Source organism: Bombina bombina, chromosome 9 (assembly GCF_027579735.1).
Source record: "Bombina bombina isolate aBomBom1 chromosome 9, aBomBom1.pri, whole genome shotgun sequence".
In the NCBI taxonomy this organism is placed as follows: domain Eukaryota; kingdom Metazoa; phylum Chordata; class Amphibia; order Anura; family Bombinatoridae; genus Bombina; species Bombina bombina.
The window spans coordinates 261,669,198-261,694,432 of record NC_069507.1 but is presented as its reverse complement, the minus strand read 5'-3'; the positions used below and the strand labels follow the sequence as shown (position 1 = coordinate 261,694,432).

At 36.8% G+C, this 25,235-nt stretch overlaps 1 protein-coding gene across 2 annotated transcripts in view; it reads right to left on the bottom strand.

Annotated features, from left to right (window-relative positions):
- The window catches only part of LOC128640300 (transient receptor potential cation channel subfamily V member 6-like), a 114,679-nt gene that overhangs the window by 11,982 nt on the left and 77,462 nt on the right, over positions 1 to 25,235 (bottom strand). For both annotated transcript variants that reach the window (XM_053692791.1, XM_053692792.1), the window contains exons 8-12: positions 22,382 to 22,594; positions 18,796 to 18,882; positions 16,568 to 16,644; positions 5,337 to 5,502; positions 4,078 to 4,144 (exon numbers count right to left, since the gene is read on the bottom strand). In XM_053692791.1, the coding sequence (XP_053548766.1) occupies positions 4,078 to 4,144; positions 5,337 to 5,502; positions 16,568 to 16,644; positions 18,796 to 18,882; positions 22,382 to 22,594 (610 nt within the window). The remainder of the gene's footprint in view (positions 1 to 4,077; positions 4,145 to 5,336; positions 5,503 to 16,567; positions 16,645 to 18,795; positions 18,883 to 22,381; positions 22,595 to 25,235) is intronic.

Here is a 25,235-nt window from a genome sequence, read left to right as displayed (position 1 = left end):
ACTAGTTAAAATAAATACAAATTTACCTGTAAAATAAAACCTAATCTTTCTTACACTAACACCTAACCTTACACTACTATTAACTAAATCACAAAAACAAACAAACACTAAATTACACAAAATAAAAAAGAAATTATCAAATATTGAAACTAATTACACCTAATCTAATAGCCCTATCAAAATAAAAAAGCCCCCCAAAATAAAAAAAACAACTAGCCTAAACTAAACTGCCAATAGCCCATAAAAGGGCCTTTTGCGGGGCATTGCCCCAAATAAATCAGCTCTTTTACCTGTACAAAAAAAAAATACAAACAACCCCCCCAACAGTAAAACCCACCACCCACACAACCAAACCCCCCCAAATAAAATCCTAACTAAAAAACCTAAGCTCCCCATTGCCCTGAAAAGGACCACTTCTTTCCGCTTGGATAAAGACTTCTGCCCGCCTGGAGGACCACTTCTTTCCGCTTGGATGAAGACTTCTCCTGGCTTCGTTGAGGACTTCTTGACGCTTGGATGAAGACTTCTCCCGGCTTCATTGAGGATGGATGTCTGGTTTTCAAAAACTGTAAGTGGATCTTCGGGGGTTAGTGTTAGGTTTTTTTAAGGATTTATTGGGTGGGTTTTATTTTTAGGATTAGGGTTTGGGCTGAAAAAGAGCTAAATGCCCTTTTAAGGGCAATGCCCATCCAAATGCCCCTTTCAGGGCAATGGGGAGCTTAGGTTTTTTTAGATACGATTTTATTTGGGGGGTTTGGTTGTGTGGGTGGTGGGTTTTACTGTTGGGGGGGTTTATTTAGTTTTTTTTTTGTAATTTAGTTAATATTTAATTCATTGAATTTATTTAATTGTAGTGTAAGGTTAGGTGTTAGTGTAAGACAGGTTAGGTTTTATTTTACAGGTAAATTTGTATTTATTTTAACTAGATAGTAAATATTTAATAACTATTTAGTAACTAGTCTACCTAGTTAAAATAAATACAAACTTGCCTGTGAAATAAAATTAAAACCTAAGATAGATACAATGTAACTATTAGTTATATTGAAGCTAGCTTAGGGTTTATTTTATAGGTAAGTATTTAGTTTTAAATAGGAATTAGTAAGGTAATGATAGTAATTTTTATTTAGATTTATTTTAATTATATTAAAGTTAATGGTTGTTAGGGTTAGACTTAGGGTTAGGTTTATGGGTTAATAACTTTATTGTAGTGGCAGCGACTTTGGGGGCGGCAGATAAGGGGTTAATAAGTGTAATGTAGGTGTTGGTGATTTCGGGGGCGGCAGATTAGGGGTTAATAACTGTAATGTAGGTGTCAGCAGTGTCGGGCGGCAGATTAGGGGTTAATAACTGTAATGTAGGTGGCGGAGATGTCAGGGGCAGCAGATTAGGGGTGTTTAGACTCAGGGTTTATGTTAGGGTGTTAGGTGTAAACATAAGTTTTCTTTCCCCATAGGAATCAATGGGGCTGTGTTACGGAGCTTTACGCTCCTTTACTGCAGGTGTTAGGCTTTTTTTTATGTCTATGGGGAAATTGTGCACAAGCACGTAAAACCAGCTAAAAGCATCGCTGGTATTTGAGTGTGGTATGGAGCTCAATTTTGTTCAACGCTGCTAACACCGGGTTTATGAAAACCTGTAATAGTATCGCTATTGGGAGGTGAGCGGTGGAAATAACTAATTGCAAGTTAGCATAGAGCCGTTCATAACACAAAACTCGTAATCTAGCTGAATGTTATCTATATGACACAATAGCTGTTAAAAACTCTCAAAATGCACTGAGCTAAGAGGCGGTCTTCAACGGCTTAGAAATTAGCATATGAGCCTACCTAGGTTTAGTTTTCAACAAAGAATACCAAGAGAACAAAGGAAATGTGACGATAAAAGTAAATTGGAAAGTTGTTTAAAATTGCTTTCCCTATCTGAATCATGAAAGTTTAATTTTGACTAGAGTGTCCCTTTACTTTAAGAGTGAAGCATTTAACCATATACTGTAAATACAGAGCATTTGTTATGTTTTTAACAGGATATGGTAATTCTTAATTGAATTTGGGATAAAGGAAAAACCCTTAGCGAGCAAGAACATGATAGCAGTGTAATCAACCCACAATAAGTTAAAACTGATGATTGAATGGGATGGTGTGATTGGAATCATGTGCACAAGCTATACGTTATTTAATGTAAATATACACCAGCCAAATGAGCTCAGTGGAAGAATAAAAAAATACAGCCATCATATCTTTCTGCAGTCAGACTGCCTAGGTCTAATTTTACAATATTCTGTATATATAAAATGTATTTCAAATATTATTATGCACATATTGGCCTAGATTACGAAAAGAAGTTTATCTTGGGTCTTTGCGCAGGTCGGAAGCAGTGCGCGTAAATACAAGTTAAAAGTAAACGCCTTCACTCAAGCACAATTGAATTTAACGACTTCAGACTACCCGATACGTACAAAAAGCTAAAGATAAGCGGAGTTTGCGCACATGCGGGAGCGATAAATAACGTTCTACTCTTAATCTAACCCATTGTTTTACTGGATTTTTGAGTATATTTATAAATCGCTCTGATGGTACAGAGGGTCAAAATATAAAGTAAAGGTGTTTTCCTTCCCCTCACATTAACGATGACCAAGGCAAACCCTAACTTTTCCTCTTACCATATATAATAGCACATGAGATCACCATTAAAAAGCCTAATACCCTTGTAAATATCCAGTTCTTTCAGTAAAACGCATGATGATCTATCTACAGATCTACAATATATTTAATATTATTGGTTTGATTTTATAAAGTAAACAGATTTTGGATGGGACTCACATTAAGGGTTTGGGTGGTAACACTAAGGGGCCGATTTATCAAGGGCCGAATGTCCCTTGATGCCCCGAATGTCCCTTGATGCCCCTGTTTCCGTGCAAGCCTTCAGTCTCGCTGAAAACAGCAGTTATGAAACAGCTGTCTTAAGACTGCTGCTGCATAACTGGTCTGCCGCCTCTGAGACAGCGGTCTGCAATCCACCCGATCCTATATGATTGGGTTGATTGACACCCCCTGCTAGTGGCCGATTGGCCATGAATCTGCAGGGGGCGACATTACAAGTGAACTGCTTGTGCAATGTTAAATGCAGACAGCTTATGCTGTTGGCATTCAGCAATGTCTGTCGGACATGATACGCTACAGCGTATCATGTCGGACAGGCAATAATAAATCAGCCCCTAAGAGTTCATTTTAATTGGGTGGTCATGGTAAGGGTTTAATCCTGGTAAAATAAACTAGGCGTTTCCAGTAAGAGCTAAATTGTACTTTGCTCTGGCGTGAAGGACTTCTATTAAAAGTTAAATAGTCCTACTGCTGGGGGGGGGGGTTGCAGGGTGTTTCTGGTAAAGGTTAAATTGCACCTATGTGCTTGGGGTTCAAGTAAGGTTTACATTGCATTGGAAGTCTGGATAGGTTTTCATAAGAGCTAAGTTTCACTGGAAGGTTGCAGTCAGGTTTATATTGTGCTGGGGAAGTCAGGAGGGTCACTGGTTTATTTGTGGCAGGGGGTTAATGTATGTTATGGTCTATAAAACTGTATACACATATAACAGAAGCACCTATGCTACAGTAACTTATGTAGTGGCTGATCACTATGGTCATCCTTCAGGTGATACTGGTTTTTAGTAAACATAACTAGTGAGCTGTCACTAAATAGTAGAATACTTTTGTATTGTGTTGCTTTTTGTAATTATATTAACACATACACACATGGGGCATATTTATCAAAGTGCAAGCTGACATGATACGATGTAGAGTATCATGTCCGCTGCACATCGATAAATGCCAACAGCATACGCTGTCAGCATTTATCATTGCGCAAGCAGTTCACCAGAACTGCTTGTACAATACTGCACCCTGCAGATTCGCGGCCAATCGGTCACTAGCAGTGGGGTGTAAATCAACCCGATCGTATTCGATCAAGTTGATTTCTGTCCGCCGCCTCAGAGCAGGTGGACAAGTTATGGAGCAGTGGTCTTTAGATACACACACCTGTCCTCTGGTTCAGTTTCCTTGGCAGAAGGTTAGTGCTTATAGTTACCTGTAGCAAATCCGAATATGACCACCACCATGAGCCAGCAGAACCTCAACAAGTCACCAAAAATCATCTGGAGAAAACAGTCATGACTTTAGATATAAAATCATTTTCCCGTAAAAGCTATAAAATGAAATGCAAACTTTCTAATATATATATATATATATATATATATATATATATATATATATATATATATATATATATAAACACAAGCACATATTAAATGTTTATTACTGAAATACATGTATAAAAAAGTGTTTTAAAGGGATTAAAGGGATTTGAAAAGGTGTTTGACTCAAAGATGTGTATATATACAGTATATATATATATATGTATATTTGTATGTGTGTATATATGCGTAGATACATACACATACAGACAATTATACACACGTGTATGTATATATATGTAAAAGGATGATCCCAGGAGGTTTTTTTTCAATAAAAATTGAAATAGCATATTTGTTCTTTACTCAGAAGAAAATGTCATTTTTATTTTTACATTTCAGATAGATAGATAGATAGATAGATAGATAGATAGATAGATAGATAGATAGATAGATAGATAGATGATAGATATAGATAGATAGATAGATAGATAGATAGATAGATAGATAGATAGATAGATAGATAGATAGATAGATAGATAGATAGATAGATAGATAGATGATAGATATAGATAGATAGATAGATAGATAGATGATAGATAGATAGATAGATAGATAGATAGATAGATAGATAGATAGATAGATAGATAGATAGATAGATAGATAGATAGATAGATAGATAGATAGATAGATAGATAGATAGATAGATAGAGATGATATATAGATATATAGATAGATTTAAAATTAAAAATTTCTTCTGAACGAAGAACAATGCTATTTAAAGTATTTCTTAATGCTCCTTCGGCTTTAGTGCACTTGGCTTAGCTCAGCTACCGGTTAGCTCACGAGCATGAACCAGAACAAGTTCCTCCATAGAAGTCTATTGTGAAAGGGAGCAAACTGTTTTTACTGTCAACTTGTAATATGAGTGCAAGACATAGGAGTGCTACTGATTTAACCGGATCAGAGTTGGCACTCAATAGCGCTAATATTTTGCACTCCTCATGTGAGCGCACACCTGAACAACTCTAACACTTGAATCATACAGAGAATGCATCTGAATAAAAATAGAATTCTGTTTTCAGCAGAATAAATGACGCAATCATTATTTTTATTAAGGTAAAGATATAATTAATTTGCATATAGTCCCACTCACTTTGTGGATCATGATAGTGAAAGGTCCAAGCATCTGGAATCCTCTGGCAAAATACATAACATAGCACCATCCGAGCACTAACGCCATAGACATGGGGATCACCTCTCCGTCAGTGTTAGTGAGTCGCATTATTAGGGTCACCAGGATGAGGCAGGGAAAAGAGATGCTGTGCAGACAAAGAGTAAAGCAACATGTCTATTCACGTTAATATCTTTATTGTCGCCTTATTTTTCTTATCTTACTTGTTTATAAAAAGTAAATTACAGATCATATTTATATTTAGGGAAATTGCCCCCAAATTATTCTGTGCTACCTATTTCCTAAAGTGTTTAAGATGTGGACAATTCATGTGCTTAGAACAAAATATCTTAGATTATCACATTTTTTCTATTTTGGACTAGATTGCAAGTGGCGTGCTATTTAGCTCTCCCCCTCGAGTGTAAACTTCGCTCATATTACAAGTGGAAAGTAAAAAGTTTGCATGCAAGTGAAACCTGATGCATGCTAAGTTCAGATATTGCGACCACGCTAACTTATTCTCAACATAGACTTCAATGGAGAGCAAAGAAGAAGAAAAAACACTTATTGCTCGTGCGCTCACCCAACAAGAGTTATTAATATTTCACATTCCAATGTTTTTCACATACAGAAAAATTATCTTCTTATTCGATATATATATATATATATGTATAGATGAGAAGATTGGTATCAAGGCGCACTGTTCACATGAAAAGATGTACAAAGGTATATCAATGTAATTGACAGTGGAGATGAATATAATTGATAGAAATAGCTAACACATAATTATAATATTATGTATAAAATGATCTAAATTTCAATCAATGAGGAATCTGGATACATAAATAGATAAATAGAATAAAATGTTGCATAAAACTGTGTCAAACTGTATAAAACCACACTAAAGTATCAGCTGATTGTGGTATAATATGACATTCAAACCAAACAGTGTTATAAAAGGTTAAGCATTAATCCAGAATAATGTGTATCTCCACATTCATAAGATAGAAAGGATAATAATAATAATATGATGGTCAGTCTTTAAAATTAAATGACAGTCCTTAAAAACAATTTATCCAGATAATATCATATGCATAAATAGATTGTTCTCCAATTTGCATGGCGTGAGATCTTGTTCTTAAAAAATCCACACACTAAAGAAGAAATGCCTACTTACTAAAAATAACCTCGATCCTATGAGGTAAGTAAATGCGTCCCTTAAAGGAATAACCATCCCACAGCAATCTTAGAAATCGCTTCTTTCCTCTCTCAGTATGGTAGAAGTGTTTGTCTCCTTCCTAGGTCAGGTTTATGCGCTCCTCCCAGCAGCCCGGTGTGTAGTAGACATAGGGAAAGGGGGACACAAACACAAACCAATAGTGCAACACTGCTTGAAAATATTTAAAAAAAGTTTTATTATTGTGTATAAAATGCTCACATTATCAAACCTCAATCCAATATGAGGTATCAGTTATAGCATGTAGTTTTTGTTGGTCATACAGTAGTAGTTTCCAAAAACATGTGTATGCCAGAAAAACAAACCATACAAGCAGGCAGCAAGAGTAAAAAGCGGTTTTGAAAAAGTGTAATTAAATACAGTCTCTTCAAATTGTCTCCTTACGCGTTTCAAAGGTTTCTCAAAAATAGGTTACCTTCTTCATCAGAGGATTATTTCGTATGAGATTGCTAAACAAACTTGGGACTTATAAATCATATGAGCTCAATTAGTATCATCTAAAAATGGCTGTTATTGGTCAATGTGACTCCATGTGATTTTAGGGGGGTGTTACGTTCCACCAATCACTAGAGAATATAGGAACTCAATGTGTTACAAATTAGGAAGGCTAGCGGATATAGACGGTGCCGCCTCTTTTTCACTGCGATTGGTTCATTCTGTTAGAGTAAAAAATCACCTCCCATACGTCAGCTCATTCAATGTTTGAGAATGGTGTAAACAAAAAATACACCATCATAGGGGGCACTAACTGATGACTAAAAAATAAGTGCAAATATAAAACAAACTATGAATAAATGATACAATCAATCAAAAAGATACCCAGTCTGAATTGGTGGATGCTGGAGTATGGGTATATGCAAATATCACAAGATGTCCATAACAACAATCCTGAAAAATGGAGGCAGCTCTCTGTCATAGGACGGTCATCCTGATGCATCGTGATCTAAGAAGAAAGAGGAACAGAGGTGCCAAACATGGCCTAGTAACGTCAGGGCACCAACACACACAGAACCGACAGGATAAGATATACTCACAAGTGAGGCGCACCCAAATGGTGCTATTGTGGCAGACTGGATCTATAACAGTGGTCCAGCTCACTGGTCACCACTCACCGCCAGCCAAGACTCCAAGTCCAGATGATCCTTGAGAGGGCCTATAGGTTAGAGCCTGGAAGGACAAGGAGAAGGCACAAGCATAGCCCAGTAACGTTTTGACCAAGGAGAAAGAAAATGTAAAGGTTGCACTTACAGGAGGCGAAGCACTACCAGGTGCAATATCAGCATTACTGGGACCTCTCAGCCGCCCAGTGGACTGTGGAATCCAACCAACAGGATAAAGGTAGTCCCAACTTGAGAAAAAATTCAGCAAAAGAGATAATATGTCCCCACGAGAGCAAGACAAAGGAGTAATAGCAAGTGTATATTTAAAATACTTTATTAAAACATGCAACGCGTTTCTCAGCCACCACAGGGCTGTTTCCTCAGGCTATAAAACAATGTTAAACACACTTACTATATAAAGGGGATAAGAAAAAAAGGGCTTAATTCTGATAGGGCAATTAATTATCAATTTAAGTGTTAGCACCTGTTTGACCATATTGGTAATTAGTTGATATGGCAACCTCTGTATACAAAGCCCTCACAGGTGGTATTCAGGGCATTGACAGTAGTAATACAAATGTGATTTTCTTATCCCCTTTATATAGTAAGTGTGTTTAACATTGTTTTATAGCCTGAGGAAACACGTTGCATGTTTTAATAAAGTATTTTAAATATACACTTGCTACTACTCCTTTGTCTTGCTCTCATGGGGGCATATTATCTCTTTTGCTGATTTTTTTCTCAAGTTGGGACTATCTTTATCCTGTTGGTTGGATTCCACAGTCCACTGGGCGGCTGAGAGGTCCCAGTAATGCTGATATTGCACCTGGTGGTGCTTCGTCTCCTGTAAGTGCAACCTTTACATTTTCTTTCTCCTTGGTCAAAACGTTACTGGGCTATGCTTTGTGGTCACAAATTTTTTAACAAGATATAGCACCATGTGAACAATCATCTTAGATACAATAGGATTTAGGAGTTCATTTAAAAGATCCATTTTTCCAAACATAAAAACAATTATCTTCTGAATACATATATGTTAGTTAATTTAAAAACATGCATATTCTTAACAATTCATTAATCAATAACAAATAAAAACAAATCGATGTATATATAAAAAAATCGATTTGTTTGTATTTGTTATTGATTAATAAATTGTTAAGAATATGCATGTTTTTAAATTAGCTAACATATATGTATTCAGAAGAAAATAGTTTATATGTTTGGAAAAATGGATCTTTTAAATGAACTCCTAAATCCTATTGTATCTAAGATGATTGTTCACATGGTGCTATATCTTGTTAAAAAATTTGTGACCACTCATTTGTTGTAGATAACGCAACCAACAAATACTTGTAACATTTCACAGAAAACGTTTTTATATGTAACGTATGTAACGTATTCTACTGGTATAGGATGAACCAATTCTAGCTAGATAGAGGTGGTACTGTTTATATTTATACATTCTAGCCTCTTAAAGTTCTTATTCACAGCTGATTATCTATAGAGATTACAGCTAAAATAACGGTTAATACGTTAACTGCAGAACACTGATCCTTATTGGTGGATCCGCTCACACACCCACTGTTAATGTAGAGAGCTTAGAAAATGCCTCGACACATGCGCTAACTCCTCCGCTCATAGAAACATTGAATGAGCTGACGTATGGGAGGTGATTTTTTTACTCTAACAGAATGAACCAATCGCAGTGAAAAAGAGGCGGCACCGTCTATATCCGCTAGCCTTCCTAATTTGTTACACATTGAGTTCCTATATTCTCTAGTGATTGGTGGAACGTAACACACCCCTAAAATCACATGGAGTCACATTGACCAATAACAGCCATTTTTAGACAATACTAATTGAGCCCATATGATTTATAAGTCCCAAGTTTGTTTAGCAATCTCATACGAAATAATCCTCTGATGAAGAAGGTAACCTATTTTTGAGAAACCTTTGAAACGCGTAAGGAGACAATTTGAAGAGACTGTATTTAATTACACTTTTTCAAAACCGCTTTTTACTCTTGCTGCCTGCTTGTATGGTTTATGTTTTTCTGGCCTACACATGTTTTTGGAAACTACTACTGTATGACCAACAAAACTACATGCTATAACTGATACCTCATATTGGATTGAGGTTTGCTAATGTGAGCATTTTATACACAATAATAAAAAACGTTTTTAAATATTTTCAAGCAGTGTTGCACTATTGGTTTGTGTTTGTGTCCCCCTTTCCCTATGTCTACTGCACACCGGGCTGCTGGGAGGAGCGCATAAACCTGACCTGGGAAGGAGACAAACACTTCTACCATACTGAGAGAGGAAAGAAGCGATTTCTAAGATTGCTGTGGGACGTTTATTCCTTTAAGGGACGCATTTACTTACCTCATAGGATCGAGGTTATTTTTAGTAAGTAGGCATTTCTTCTTTAGTGTGTGGATTTTTTAAGAACAAGATCTCACGCCATGCAAATTGGAGAACAATCTATTTATGCATATGATATTATCTGGATAAATTGTTTTTAAGGACTGTCATTTAATTTTAAAGACTGACCATCATATTATTATTATTATCCTTTCTATCTTATGAATGTGGAGATACACATTATTCTGGATTAATGCTTAACCTTTTATAACACTGTTTGGTTAGAATGTCATATTATATCACAATCAGCTGATACTTGAGTGTGGTTTTATACAGTTTGACACAGTTTTATGCAACATTTTATTCTATTTATCTATTTATGTATCCAGATTCCTCATTGATTGAAATTTAGATCATTTTATACATAATATTATAATTAGGTGTTAGCTATTTATATCAATTATATTCACCTCCTCTGTCAATTACTTTGATATACCTTTGTACATCTTTTCATGTGAACAGTGCACCTTGATACAAATCTTCTCATCTATTTTCTTTTTCACTATTTGGAAATAGAACAGTGTTAGGTGGGGAGTCTGGGGACCTTTCATTTGTCCATATTTCAGGTAAATAGGCAGCCGGTTCTTTTTTCCAGTATCTCATTTATAGGCGCTGATTTCTACTAGTCCACTTATAAACCATATATATATATATATATATACAGTATATATACCTATAAATATACATATATTCCTATAGACACTGTATATAGGTATAAATATCTATTTTACACTAACATTATCATATATATATATAATAATTACATTTTTTCTATATGAACAACATAGAAATGGAAAATATGCATATCATGCTTCATGTTTCGCTCTCTAGGTCTAAAGCTGTTTCATATTAGTGCACATAAAAACAGTAATCTTAGAACACAGTATTGAAATATTAAATATAAAATATTAAAAAATATTAGTAATAATTATATATTATAAAACAAATTAATACAGCACACAGAAAAAGCCCAGCACTCACTTACAAGCTCACAGCTAAGATTAAAAGCAAACATGAAAGATTTAGTTATAGCATCTGGCCAAATGGGACAAGCCCAGGTACCACATCAAGGTCTCTTCCAAAACCTGAGTCCCTAAACAGCCACACAATGCAAGCTCTCAATCAAACAAACTGGGAACAAGTGAAGGGTGCACAGGCTTATGTAATCACCCTAGACTTATACAAAACCCAGAAGGGGACTGCACTCTCATACCGGACTGGGTACACATCCTATGACCCTGCAACAGGCACAGCCCTAGGTGCACAATAGAACTCTCAGAAAGCTGCACTGTCCCCAGAGTCATGGGTAGTTAACCCCAGACAGGTCTGGGTGCAAGGCCCATAGGGAAAATTACAAAACAAAATAATACAGCACACAGAGAAAGTCCAGCACTCACTTACAAGCTCTCAGCTAAGATTAAAAGCAAAAATGGAAAGGTTAGTTACCGCATCTGGCCAAATGGGATAAGCCCAGGTACCACGTCAAGATCTTTTCCAAAACCTGAGTCCCTAAACAGCCACACAATACAAGCTCTCAATCCAACAAACTGGGAACAAGTGAAGGGTGCACAGGCTTATGTAATCACCCTAGACATATACAAAACACGGAAGGGGGCTACACTCTCAGACCGGACTGGGTACAAATCCCATGACCCTGCAACATGCACAATAGCACTCTCAGGAAGCTGCACTGTCCCCAGAGTCACAGGCAGTTAACCCCAGACAGGTCTGGGTGCAAGGCCCATAGGGAAAATTACAAAACAAATTAATACAGCACACAGAAAAAGCCTATATATATATATATATATATATATATGTATATATTCTATGGATTTTGTAGAATTTGTTTAGTAACTATAATAAGTTTTTATTATTAATAATAATTTTTAATATTGTATATATAATATTTCAATAACGTGCCTTAAGATTACTGTTTTCATGTGCGAAAATGTACGCATATTTTCCATTCTTATGTTTACATATCTTATAATGGTAATGTAAAATACATATCTATAATTATATATCTATAGGAATAGATGTACAGGTATTTATATATAGGATAAAGAAAAAATTTGGACAAATAGCTCTTAAACAAAAAGTTTCCACTTTATTCTGTGATCCAAACGTATCATTAAAACAGCAATAGCAGCAATTAAAAGAAAGGTAATTTACTGCAGTTTGTACTATGTACAATGGGTAACTATGGCCTAGATGTTAGGGTTAATAGGAGTACTAGTGTGGGCGTGGTCTAATGCGTTTCAGCTACTATGGAGCCTTACTCATAGACAGCCTAATACCCCTCTGTTATGCAGAGTTATATAGGCTAACCTATTTAGTGATTGGTCACTATGACCCACACCTGCTGACCAATGGCTAAGTGTGTAAAGGAGGGAGAAAGAAAGAGAGAGAAAGAGATAACCCGCCCAGCTAATCAATTAATAAGGTAACTAGATATAAATTAATATAATTGTGTATATAAAAAAATAATTAAATTGATATTAATATTAATATTTGATGTTAATCAAAAGAGAAATAATCGAGGGGTCAACATAAATACCCCTTAGCTTAGTAAAAACTAAAATCTATTAGTAATAATTGGGAAGGGAGATTGAAATTATGGACACCCAGTATGCTATCTCTTTAAGAATCAATAAAGAGCATTTGATTAAATCCTGGTCTAATTCCAAATCAAATTTATATTTATGATTTATTCGGTTTGTAAACTCCAATTGTAAAGAAACAGAACTTATGAGTGGCATACTCAAATATGCTTATTGTAATTTGGTATAATACTTGTATATTCACTCCTAAAATATAAATGACCTTTCTTTCTTTACTGTTGGTGAATGATTGGGGATCTTTTATAGTGCTTGGCTCTGAGCTTTAAAGGATATTAAAATATATAATCATATCTTTAGAAATGAATATATATATATATATATATATATATATATATAATATAATACAAACTGCACCAACCTTACTATAGGTGGGTGTGTGAGACTCAATCCTTGTACTTGTATTTTTGGCAAATGACATATAGTTATATCTGCCTAATTTACCAGTGGTTTATCAAGTCGGTCTCTATGTTGAGACCGAATGGTTGTCTTGTACGTAGGGTAAAGATCCAGAAGGCTTCTTTTTTCAGAAGATCCTTGGATCTGTCCCCTCCCCTTGGTTTCTTAACAATCTGATCAATGACCATCCACGAAAAATCCCTCACATCCTTACAATGTACTTCAACAAAATGTTTACCTGCCCCTGTGGCTAAATTGCCACACTCAATGTCATTGAGATGGGCTTGTATCCTCTCCCTTGCTTCTCGAGAGGTACACCCCACATACTGCTTGTCACATTTGAGGCATGTGATCAAATAGATCATGAATATGGACCTACAGTTAGTACATTGAAGGTGTGAATATACTTTCTGGGTGGTCATTGATTGAAAGAACTTGCTCACTGCAGCATACCCGCAAGCCTTGCAAGTACTGTTGCCACATTTGAAATGTCCTTTCTGTGACAACCAACTACTTTTATGCTTAGGTTTCTTTAGTAGTGAAGGGGATACTCGATTCCCTATTGTCACATTACGTCTAGGTACACAGAAACATCCTTGCCTTATTTCCTCCTTCAGATTGTCGTCTGCCAATAAAATTGGCAAATTGTTTATTAGGATCTTGCACACTGAGTAATATTCTGAGCTATATGTTGTCACAAACGTGGGCTTTTTTTCTAGCTTTATTCTGCTTATTTGCGTCCTCTAGCAAAATTGATCTATCTTTCTGCAGTGCATCATTATTCAATAACGCGCCTTAACCCCTTAAGGACACGGCCATTTTTCAATTTCTTTCCCTTAAGGACCAGGGCTATTTTTACATTTCTGCGGTGTTTGTGTTGAGCTGTAATTTTCCTCTTACTCATTTACTGTACCCACACATATTATATACCGTTTTCTCGCCATTAAATGGACTTTCTAAAGATACCATTATTTTCATCATATCTTATAAATTTACTATAAAAAAATTATAAAATATGAGGAAAAAATGGAAAAAAACACACTTTTTCTAACTTTGACCCCCAAAAGCTGTTACACATCTACAACCACCAAAAAACACCCAAGCTAAATAGTTTCAAAATTTTGTCCTGAGTTTAGAAATACCCAATATTTACATGTTCTTTGCGTTTTTCGCAAGTTATAGGGCAATAAGTACAAGTAGCACTTTGCTATTTCCAAACCACTTTTTTTCAAAATTAGCGCTAGTTACATTGGGACACTGATATTTTTCAGGAATCCCTGAATATCCCTTGACATGTATATATATATTTTTTAGAAGACATCCCAAAGTAATGATCTAGGCCCATTTTGGTATATTTCATGCCACCATTTCACCGCCAAATGAGATCAAATAAAGAAAAAATTCACTTTTTCATAATTTTTTTTCACAAACTTTAGGTTTCTCACTGAATTTATTTACAAACATCTTGTGCAATTATGGCATAAATGGTTGTAAACGCTTCTCTGGGATCCCCTTTGTTCATAAATAGCAGACATATATGGCTTTGGCATTGCTTTTTGGTAATTAGAAGGCTGCTAAATGCCTCTGCGCACCACACATGTATTATGCCCAGCAGTGAAGGGGTTAATTAGGGAGCATGTAGGGAGCTTCTAGGGTTAATTTTAGCTTTAGTGTAGTGTAGTAGACAACCCCAAGTATTGATCTAGGCCCATCTTGGTATATTTCATGCCACCATGTCACCGCCAAATGCGATCAAATAAAAAAAAATGTAAATTTTTTTACAATTTTAGGTTTCTCACTGAAATTATTTACAAACAACTTGTGCAATTATGGCATAAATGGTTGTAAATGCTTCTCTGGGATCCCCTTTGTTCAGAAATAGCAGACATATATGGCTTTTGTGTTACTTTTTGGTAATTAGAAGGCTGCTAAATGCTGCTGCGCATCACACGTGTATTATGCCCAGCAGTGCAGGGGTTAATTAGATAGCTTGTAGGGAGCTTGCAGGGTTAATTTTAGCTTTAGTGTAGAGATCAGCCTCCCACCTGAGAGATCCCACCCCCTGATCCCTCCCAAACATCTCTCTTCCCTCCCCCACCCCACAATTGTCCCCGCCATCTTAAGTACTGGCAGAAACTCTGCCAGTACTAAAATAAAAGGCTTTTTTTTTTATGATTTTTTTTTTTTTTTTAAATATCTGTTTAGCTGTGATGGACCCCCCCTTAGCCCCTAACCTCTCTGATCCCCCCCCAAACAGCTCTATAACACTTGCCCACATCCTATTTGCTGCCATCTTGGGTACTGGCAGCTGTCTGCCAGTACCCAATTTGCCTCCAAAAAATGTTTATTTTTATTTTTTTGCATGTAATTAAATGTTTTCTGTAGTGTAGCTGCCCCCCCTAATACCCTCCTCCCTCTCCCCCTCCCAGATCCTTTTGAAAATTATTTCCCCCCCTCCCTCTCCCTCTCTCCCATTCATAAATTCATTGGTGCAGGCCCCCGCACGCTCCCGGCACCCGGCGTGCACATTGCACATTCAGGAACCGGATGCCGGGTAGCGATGGGCCGCCCACCCGCCTCCCTGAAGCTGCTCCCACCCACCAACGATCGGGCCCATCGCTACCGGTGCAGAGAGGGCCACAGAGTGGCTCTCTCTGCATCGGTTTTGGAAAAAAGGTATTGCAGTGATGCCTCAATGTTGAGGCATCACAGCAATACCTTGAAAGCGGCTGGAAGCAATCAGGATCGCTTCCAGCCGCTTTAAACCCTAATGTCGTACAGGGTACGTCGCTGGTCTTTAAAGACCAGGTTGTGTGCGACGTACCCTGTACGACATGTGTCATTAAGGGGTTAAGATTACTGTTTTCATGTGCAAAAATGTACGCATATTTTCCATTCTTATGTTCACATATCTTATAATGGTAATGTATATATCTATAACTATATATCTATAGGAATAGATGAACAGGTATTTATATATATATATACATATACACAGACAATAGAAATATCATTTTCCTATATGTGAAGAACATTGGAATGTGTCATTTTTAAAGAAAATACACAGTAAAACACATTATTAAATATTATTATGGAATTATTATTTAGACACATACATATATATTATAGTCCTATGCATTGAAATACATGACCATATACCAATGGTGTTTATATGAGTGTAACAGTTTATTTTAGGGTATTTATGTTGTTTTTGGTGAAACTTTTTCTAACTCACTACCCCTTGCGCAAGGTTGACAGTTGCGTTTACTTTCAACTTGTAATACTATTTCTGTTACGTGTAAAGATCCGGAAAAAAAATAATAATAAAAAGTAAATAAATAAAAAACAATTAAAATAAAAGTTAGCACGTCACTTGTAATCTAGACCTTCACATATAGTTTTTGGTCTATTTATTGTTTTAGCTTTTTTCTCTTACATGATGATGGTAAAAGGTCCGCCATGCACTGCCTGAGCAAGAAATCTCACATTTCTTACATGCAAAATATCAGGAATCTACAAAAGAGGAAACATTAGAGAAGAAGATGGCACAGATTGTATACTCAACATAAGCAATGTAATTCATCAATTCAACACACTTGTAACATTTTCTTTCAATATCTAAAGGATCAGGCAAAGTATATCTGCAAAATTCAATATACAGTAATCAATGTAAGTAATATACACCAAGAAATATGTGCAACAACTGTAATCTAGTGTACAGTGTATATAAAGTTATGTACTGTATATATATATATCCTATATAATAAAAGGCCAAGTGTATTTGTCCGAAGCTGTCATGTGCAGTAGAGACTGCGTGCAAGGACAAACACACCTGGCCTTAGTGTCCCTACCTGAACAGCCGGTGCGGGTGAAAGTGGGCGTGACTGGGTGTGGCTGGGGCATGGTCGGATGTGATAGGGGCGTGGCCGGGCTTAGTTGGGACGTGGCCGGTCACGCACGAGCGAGTGAGAGAGAGAGATAGAGGGGAGAGAGATTGAAAAATAAGGGGAGAGAGATAGAAAGAGAAGGGGAGAGAGATAGAAAGAGAGGGGGAGAGAACAAAATAGATGGGAAAGAGCAAGAGAGATGTGAATGAGCAAAATAGAGGAAAGAGAGAGAGCAAAAGAGAGGGAGGGAGAGAAAATAAGAGGGGGAAAGAGAGAGAGCAAAAGAGAGGGGGAGAAAGAGCAAAAGAGAGGGATGGAGAGAGAGCAAAAGAGAGGTGGGAAAGAGTGCAAAAGAGAGGGGGAGAGAGAGCGCAAAAGAGAGGGTGGAAGAGAGAGCGCAAAAGAGAGGGGGGTGAAAGAGCGCAAAAGAGAGGTGGAGAGAGAGAGCACAAAAGAGAGGAGGGAGGGAGAGAGAGAGTGCAAAAGAGAGGGGGAGAGAGAGAGTGCAAAAGAGAGGGGAAAGAGAGAGCGCAAAAGAGAGGGGAAAGAGAGAGCGCAAACGAGAGGGGGGTGAGAGAGAGAGCAAAAGAGAGGGGAGAGAGCTCAAAAGAGAGGGGGAAGAGAGAGAAATAGAAAGAGAGGGGGAGAGAACAAAATAGATGGGAAAGAGCAAGAGAGATGTGAATGAGCAAAATAGAGGAAAGAGAGAGAGCAAAAGAGAGGGAGAGAAAATAAAAGGGGGAAAGAGAGAGAGCAAAAGAGAGGGGGAAAGAGTGCAAAAGAGAGGGGGAGAGAGAGCGCAAAAGAGAGGGTGGAAGAGAGAGCGCAAAAGAGAGGGGGGTGAAAAAGCGCAAAAGAGAGGTGGAGAGAGAGAGCGCAAAAGAGAGTGGGGAGAGAGCGCAAAAGAGAGTGGAGAGAGAGCGCAAAAGAGAGTGGGGAGAGAGCACAAAAGAGAGGGGGAAGAGAGAGAACACAAAAGAGAGGGGGAGAGAGCGCAAAAGAGAGGGGGGAGTTTTGTTATTTGTGAGTTGGTCAGTTTTGTTATTTGTGAGTTGGTCAGTTATGTTATTTGTGAGTTGGTCAGTTTTGTTATTTGTGAGTTGGTCAGTTTTGTTATTTGTGAGCTGGTCAGCTTTGCTATTTATGAGTTGGTCAGTTTTGTTATTTGTGAGTTGGTCAGCTTTGTTATTTATGAGTTGGTCAGCTTTGTTATTTGTGAGTTGGTCAGTTTTGTTATTTGTGAGTTGGTCAGCTTTGTTATTTGTGAGTTGGTCAGCTTTGTTATTTATGAGTTGGTTAGCTTTGTTATTTATGAGTTGGTTAGCTTTGTTATTTGTGAGTTGGTCAGCTTTGTTATTTGTGAGCTGGTCAGCTTTGTTATTTATGAGTTGGTCAGTTTTGTTATTTGTGAGTTGGTCAGTTTTGTTATTTGTGAGTTGGTTAGCTTTGTTATTTATGAGTTGGTCAGTTTTGTTATTTGTGAGTTGGTCAGCTTTGTTATTTGTGAGTTGGTCAGTTTTGTTATTTGTGAGCTGGTCAGCTTTGTTATTTATGAGTTGGTCAGTTTTGTTATTTGTGAGTTGGTCAGCTTTGTTATTTATGGGTTGGTTAGCTTTGTTGATTTTTTAAAGAGAAATATCTGCTGGACCTTTGAGGAATAAAGAATGAAATCCTGATTGAATATGTTTTAAATAATTTAATTTATTTTATGTTATTTTAAAGTGTATAATTATGTGATTAGTAGATTCTGTCTTTATGATGATAACTTGTATATTACCTTGAGCAGTAAAATAATTATTGATCCTATAACACTAATTAGTTCACCAGCTAGGCGCAAATAGTCCTCAGGGGTGACATACGCTTCCTGTAAAGTAAGAAAGAGAAAGAACTTTGTAAGATGATAGATAATGTGTGAATTTAGCTAACATCCATTTAATGCAGTAGAATTACAAAATCAACAAATGTGTAATACCATAGTATATACTCTGAATTTGAATACATTTTTGTTCTTCAATTCCCCTGCCCTCTTTTTCATGTGACAGCTATCAGCCAATCAAAGGCTCATCTATGTATACAATGTGCTCTTCCACATGCTCAGTAAGACCTTATGTCTCAAAGTACAGAACTTCATACTCTGTCTTTTTGTAATATATTCCCTTTCAATTGAAATTACATTTTGTAGTGAATTAAATTACAAAGATTAAACATTTTCTAGTTTCTAATTATTACGATTACGGTTAGATATTTGTAATGTTTCCACCTTGCTTTATTTTTTTTATTATAGCATTTGCAATTCAACAATAAAATATTTATTATAAATGTTTTGTCATGTGTGGTGAGATTTTTCTATCAATATGCTATACAAAACCATTGATTAAATCTTTGATTTTGTACAACAAAAAATATGGTCATATATTAACTGTAATTAAATTCCAAAATTAAGCTCTTTAGTTGATGATTAACATGTTTTTTTTTAACTAATAAAATTAGGAATACAGATTACGAGTTTTGCGTTGCGTTTTGCGCTGCTATTAAAGGTTTGCAAAAACCCGGCGTTAGCAGGCAATATGGCAGCGTTGAGCTCCATACCGCACACAAATGCCAGCGCTGCTTTGAGCTGGTTTTATGTGCTTGTGCACGATTTCCCCATAGACATCAATGGGGAGAGCCGGCTAAAAAAATGCCTAACACCTGCAATAAAGGAGCATAAAGCTCCGTAACGCAGCCCTACTGATTCCTATGGGGGAAGAAAATGTATGTTTAAACCTAACACCCTAACATAAACCCTGAGTCTAAACACACCTAATCTACTGCCCCTGACATTGCCGACACCTACATTACACTTATTAACCCCTAACCTGCCACCCCCAACGTCGCCCCCAATCAGCCAATAGGATTGAGCTTGCATTCTATTGGCTGTTCCAATCAGCCAATAGAATTCGAGCTCAATCCTATTGGCTGATTGTATCAGCCAATAGGATAAAAGTTCAATCCTATTGGCTGATCCAATCAACCAATAGGATTTTTTACCCTTTAATTCAAATTAGCTGATAGAATTCTATCAGCCATTCGGAATTCAAGGGACACCATCTTGGATGACGTCATTTAAAGGAACCTTCATTGTTCAAGAACCATCGAAAGAAGAGGATGCTCCGCACCGGATGTCTTGAAGATGGAGACGCTCTGCGTCGGAAGGATGAAGATAGAAGATGCCGTCTGGATGAAGACTTCTGCCCGCCTGGAGGATGACTTCTTGCCGCTTCGATGAAGACTTCTCCCAGCTTCGTTGAGGACTTCTTGTCGCTTGGATTAAGACTTCTCCTGGCTTCGTTAAGGATGGATGTCCGGTCTTCAAAAACTGTAAGTGGATCTTTGGGGGTTAGTGTTTTTTTTAAGGGTTTATTGGGTGGGTTTTATTTTTAGATTAGGGACTTTGGGCAACATAAAAGAGCTAAATGCCCTTTTAAGGGCAATGCCCATCCAAATGCCCTTTTCAGGGCAATGGGGAGCTTAGGTTTTTTAGTTTTTTTTTTTTTGGGGGGGTGGTTGTGTGGGTGGTGGGTTTTACTGTTGGGGGGTTGTTTGTATTTTTTTATTATAGATAAAAGAGCTGATTTCTTTGGGGCAATGCCCCACAAAATGCCCTTTTAAGGGCCATTGGTAGTTTGTCGTAGGCTAAGGTTTTTTTTTTGTTTGTTTTTTTATTTTGATAGGGCTGTTGGATTAGGTTATTAGTTTAAATATTTGATCATTTCTTTTTTATTTTGTGTAATTTAGTGTTTATTTTTTTCTGTAATTTAGATAAATGAATTTTGTTAATTTAATTTATTTAATTTTAGTGTAATGTTAGGTTTTACTGTAAGGCAGGTTAGGTTTTATTTCACAGGTAACTGTATTTATTTTAACTAGGTAGCTAGTAAATAGTTAATAACTATTTACTAACTATTCTACCTAGTTAAAATAAATACAAATTTACCTGTAAAATAAAAATAAAACCTAAGATAGATACAATCTAACTATTAGTTATATTGTAGCTAGCTTAGGGTTTATTTTAAAGGTAAGTATTTAGTCTTAAATAGGAATTATTTAGTTATTAATAGTAGGTTTTATTTAGATTTATTTTAATTATATTAAAGTTAGGGGTGTTAGGGTTAGACTTAGGGGTTAATATATTTATTTAGTGTTAGTGATGTGGGAGGCCAGAGGTTTAGGGGTTAATCACTTTAGTATAGTGGCGGCGACATTGGGGGCAGCAGATTAGGGGTTAATAAGTGTAGTTAGGTGACGACATTGGAGCAGCAGATTAGGGGTTAATAATATTTAACTAGTGTTTGCGATACGGGAGTGTGGCGGTTTAGGGGTTAATATGTTTATTTTAGTGGTGGCAATGTCTGGAGCGGCATATTAGGGGTTAATAAATTTATTTTAGTGTTTGCAATGCGGGAGGGCCTCAGTTTAGGGGTTAATAGGTAGTTTATGGGTGTTAGTGTACTTTGTAACACTTTAGTTATGAGTTTTATGGTACAGCTTTGTAACATAAAACCCATAACTACTGACTTTCAGTTTACGGTACGGATCTTGTAGTTATAGGCTGTAAAGCTCACTTTTTGGCCTCCCAGGCAAACTTGTAATACCCGCGCTATGGAAGTCCCATTGAAAAAGGTGTGCGGTACAGCTATACCTACAAGACTTGTAATAGCAGCGGCAGTGAAAAAGAGCCATAACGATGCTTTTTCACTCATAACGCAAAACTCGTAATCTAGCCATTTATTTTTTATTATTTCACCTTGTGATGTGTTTTTAGATCTAGATCAAAACAAAAAGTATTCATCTGAATAGCATTTTTTTTATGTATATTATTGTAATAAAGAAACCCACTTTTTTTCACAGGAGGAATTTCCCCATCAACCAATATAGTTTTGAGATTTCTTAAATTGGCATTTCCTGAATTTTAATTTTCGATAAGTTTTTAAGACAATATATAGTATATTTAATTGACTTTTATTACGTTGTCTTTTGTCTACAATGTATCTTACAAACTGCCGTTAACTTTTTCAGTTTTCAATTTATCTAAAATTAACTATGAAGTTTCCCACATCTTTATAATGCATAACTACATAGTTGATAACAAAGAATATGAATTTAAATAAATTATTTTTTTTGCAATTTTCAGTGAATATTTAGATTAAATGAGATGAAAAATTACAATTTAAGAAAGTGAAATGTCAGCATTTTTATGGTTTGATATCCTACAAAAATATATTTTTTTTTTCATATTCTGCACAATGTAACTATTGCTATAACATATTAATGTCAATAAAACCTCTTCAATGAAATTATTACAGTATCAGGTTCTTTTTCACCTGGAGGGTTTTCTGCACAGCTATAGTGATGTCTCTGGGGTTGGTTGAATTATCTTGTCGAGGTTTGAGGGGTCGGTTGACACAGCACACAGACACACAGATCATGTACAGTACATAGATGGCAGCCAACAACAAGAAATAAGGGCGTCCAAACTTCTGCCACTTTCTACAAACCAGCTCTTTAACTGGCGACACATCCAAGATCCGTCGTGCCTGGAGGAATTGATCAGAAAAAGAAATCATGAGAAAAAAAATTTGATGAAAACAGAACAATTAGTTCCCCACTAGATGCGCGAGTAATCAAAGGAGCCTTGAACCAAGCAGTTCTCCAAAGTAGTACTGATATAGTAACTGCGATATTCCAGCTGCCTCCTTTTCAATGCATTTCATACAGGTAAATTAATTCCACACAGTCTAGAAAATACAAAACAGAAAGAGCGCGCCCCAAATTGTGCATTACTTTCAGTGTGAATGGTAAAAAGTACAGGGAGATGGGTACTCATAGTGAAAAAGTTCCACAAAATGCAATTCAGATGGTCTGAACCTTTAGGAGCCATGCAGCAAGCTCATACTCTGGTTCCTTTCCAATTTCCAAGCCGATATTAAAATTCCTAAAAGATCAGTTCTATGGCAGCCTGTGCCCTAAGTAACTGTTAAAATGTCTCAGAATGTATCAACTACCCAAATATACAACCTTCGTAAACACTGTGAGGGCTCAAATGTAGTATTGAAATTATACTTATTTCAAAAACAAACCAAGCAGTCCGGAAAGTAGCTTAAAAGTAAATCTACTTAAAAATACATAAAAACATTTGCAACGCGTTTCTCAGTTTACGCTGTTTTCATCAACCCATTTCTTTCACTCCATCAAATGACAGCAGATTTAAAGCTCAATCACAATTCTTTAGATCAAATCCTTTAGATCAAATAATTAATCTACAAAAATCCATATAGATTTTAATGCTGCATTTTGTAGAAAAAAATAATTAGATAAAGTTTTTAAATTACTGTGATTGACCTCTTAGTTTGAAGATAAAATAATTTTGCACTTTTTAGGTGGATCTACAAATTAACTGTGTTATCTTTCTACGAAGGAAGATGTGATATTGTTAAGGTGCATCAAAAATCGTAACAAAATTGTTCACAGAGAATCGTATTTTATCAAAAATGTCAAATTTGTATTTAAATTACACAGGAATACATTGTATTAAATATGCACAGCGTAAATTGTAATTAAAGTACACTGGATGTGCAAAAACACATAAATTTGTACTTAAAAGTATAAAAAATTAAATTACTGTTTTATCATAAAATGGTTTGAACATCGGTGTGTATGATATTGTCTCTCAAATCCAAGCATAATTATCTAAACATTTTAGTCCTACAGATCTCACAGTTTTTTCTTCTACATTAAAAGGTAGCAAGCTTTTATCAAAATACTCAAAACACTACTTACTCTGTAAAACCTATGCGCAAGAAAATAACTTTCATGCCGCTCTGGCTTTTGCCAAGGACACAGCGCTTGCTGCTCTGGCCTTTGCCAGGGATTAAGTCGGCTCCTGTGTGCGTGCGGCAGTGACGTCATCGCTGCACATCTCTTTTCCTCTGGAGCCGGTCAGGATCTCCTTTGGCGCGAATCCTGAGCCTATGTAAGTTGCTTACTTTCTACCTATCACTGCCCAAGTATAGGTGTTACTGGATTGCCATAACGTTGTTGAACCCTGCCTGTCTAACTACCCTTGTACTTAACACCTAAACTGCTGGATTGATCTACTGTTGCTGAACTCTGCTTGTCTGACCAATCTGGCTGTTAAATCCTAAACTGCTGGATTGATATACTAATGCTGAACTCGGCTTGTCTGACAACGCTGTCTGTTAACCCCTAATCTGCTGGATTGATGTACCGTTGCTAAACCCTGCTTGTCTGACCAATCTATTGGTTTACCCCTGAACTGTTATACTTTTGGATTTCCCTTTGTTGCTGATTACTGCTTGTTCCTGGTCCTTTTATTGCTTTACACCTGAACTGCTATACTGACGGATTTCCTTCCTATTGCCGCTTAGGACTGCCCTGCCTGCTGTGAGTACTGCTTACCTCATTTTTACAAACTTTCTCTGCTCTGGGATATTTCCTATCACTCCCTTTGATGCCGGGATAAGAAGACTACTGGCCAAGTTTGGTTTGATAGAGGAATATCCCATGAGCATAACATTATACTTGGGCCATGGACCCAAATGAGATAGCAAGAGCAGTCTATCTTCAGGGACAGACGCTGGGAACCCATGCCACTCAATTACAGAATGTGGATTCCAAACTAGAACTATATCCGCTATGCTCTCCTTGCTGGTTGCAAAAAAGAACGCTACTTCTGTAGTTACACAGCCGGTCCCTGCTGCTAGTGCTGCATCTTCTTCACTTGCTCCTGGAAGTAAACCCCGGATACCATTGCCTGACAAGTATGATGGTACTACAGACTGTAGGGGTTTTCTCAGCCAGTGCAGGCTGCACTTTCGCAATGATCCTCACACCTTCCAGTCTCACCAGTCAAAGGTCACGTTTATCATTTCTTTATTGAAAGACAAGGCCCTAGCCTGGGCCCCTCCCCTTTTGGAACAGAATTCTCAACTCCTGAACAATGCTGAAGCCTTCATTTCTGCATTATCCTCTGTGTTTGGGAGTCCTGGCCGTGCTTCTGCAGCAGAGTACTCTCTCTTGGATCTCCGCCAGAGTAATATAATAATCTCAAGGCGGCTTTTATGAGAGGCTTGCATGACCACATAAAGGATGAGCTTTAGTGATGTCGCGAACATAAAAATTTGGGTTCGCGAACGGCGAACACGAACTTCCACAACT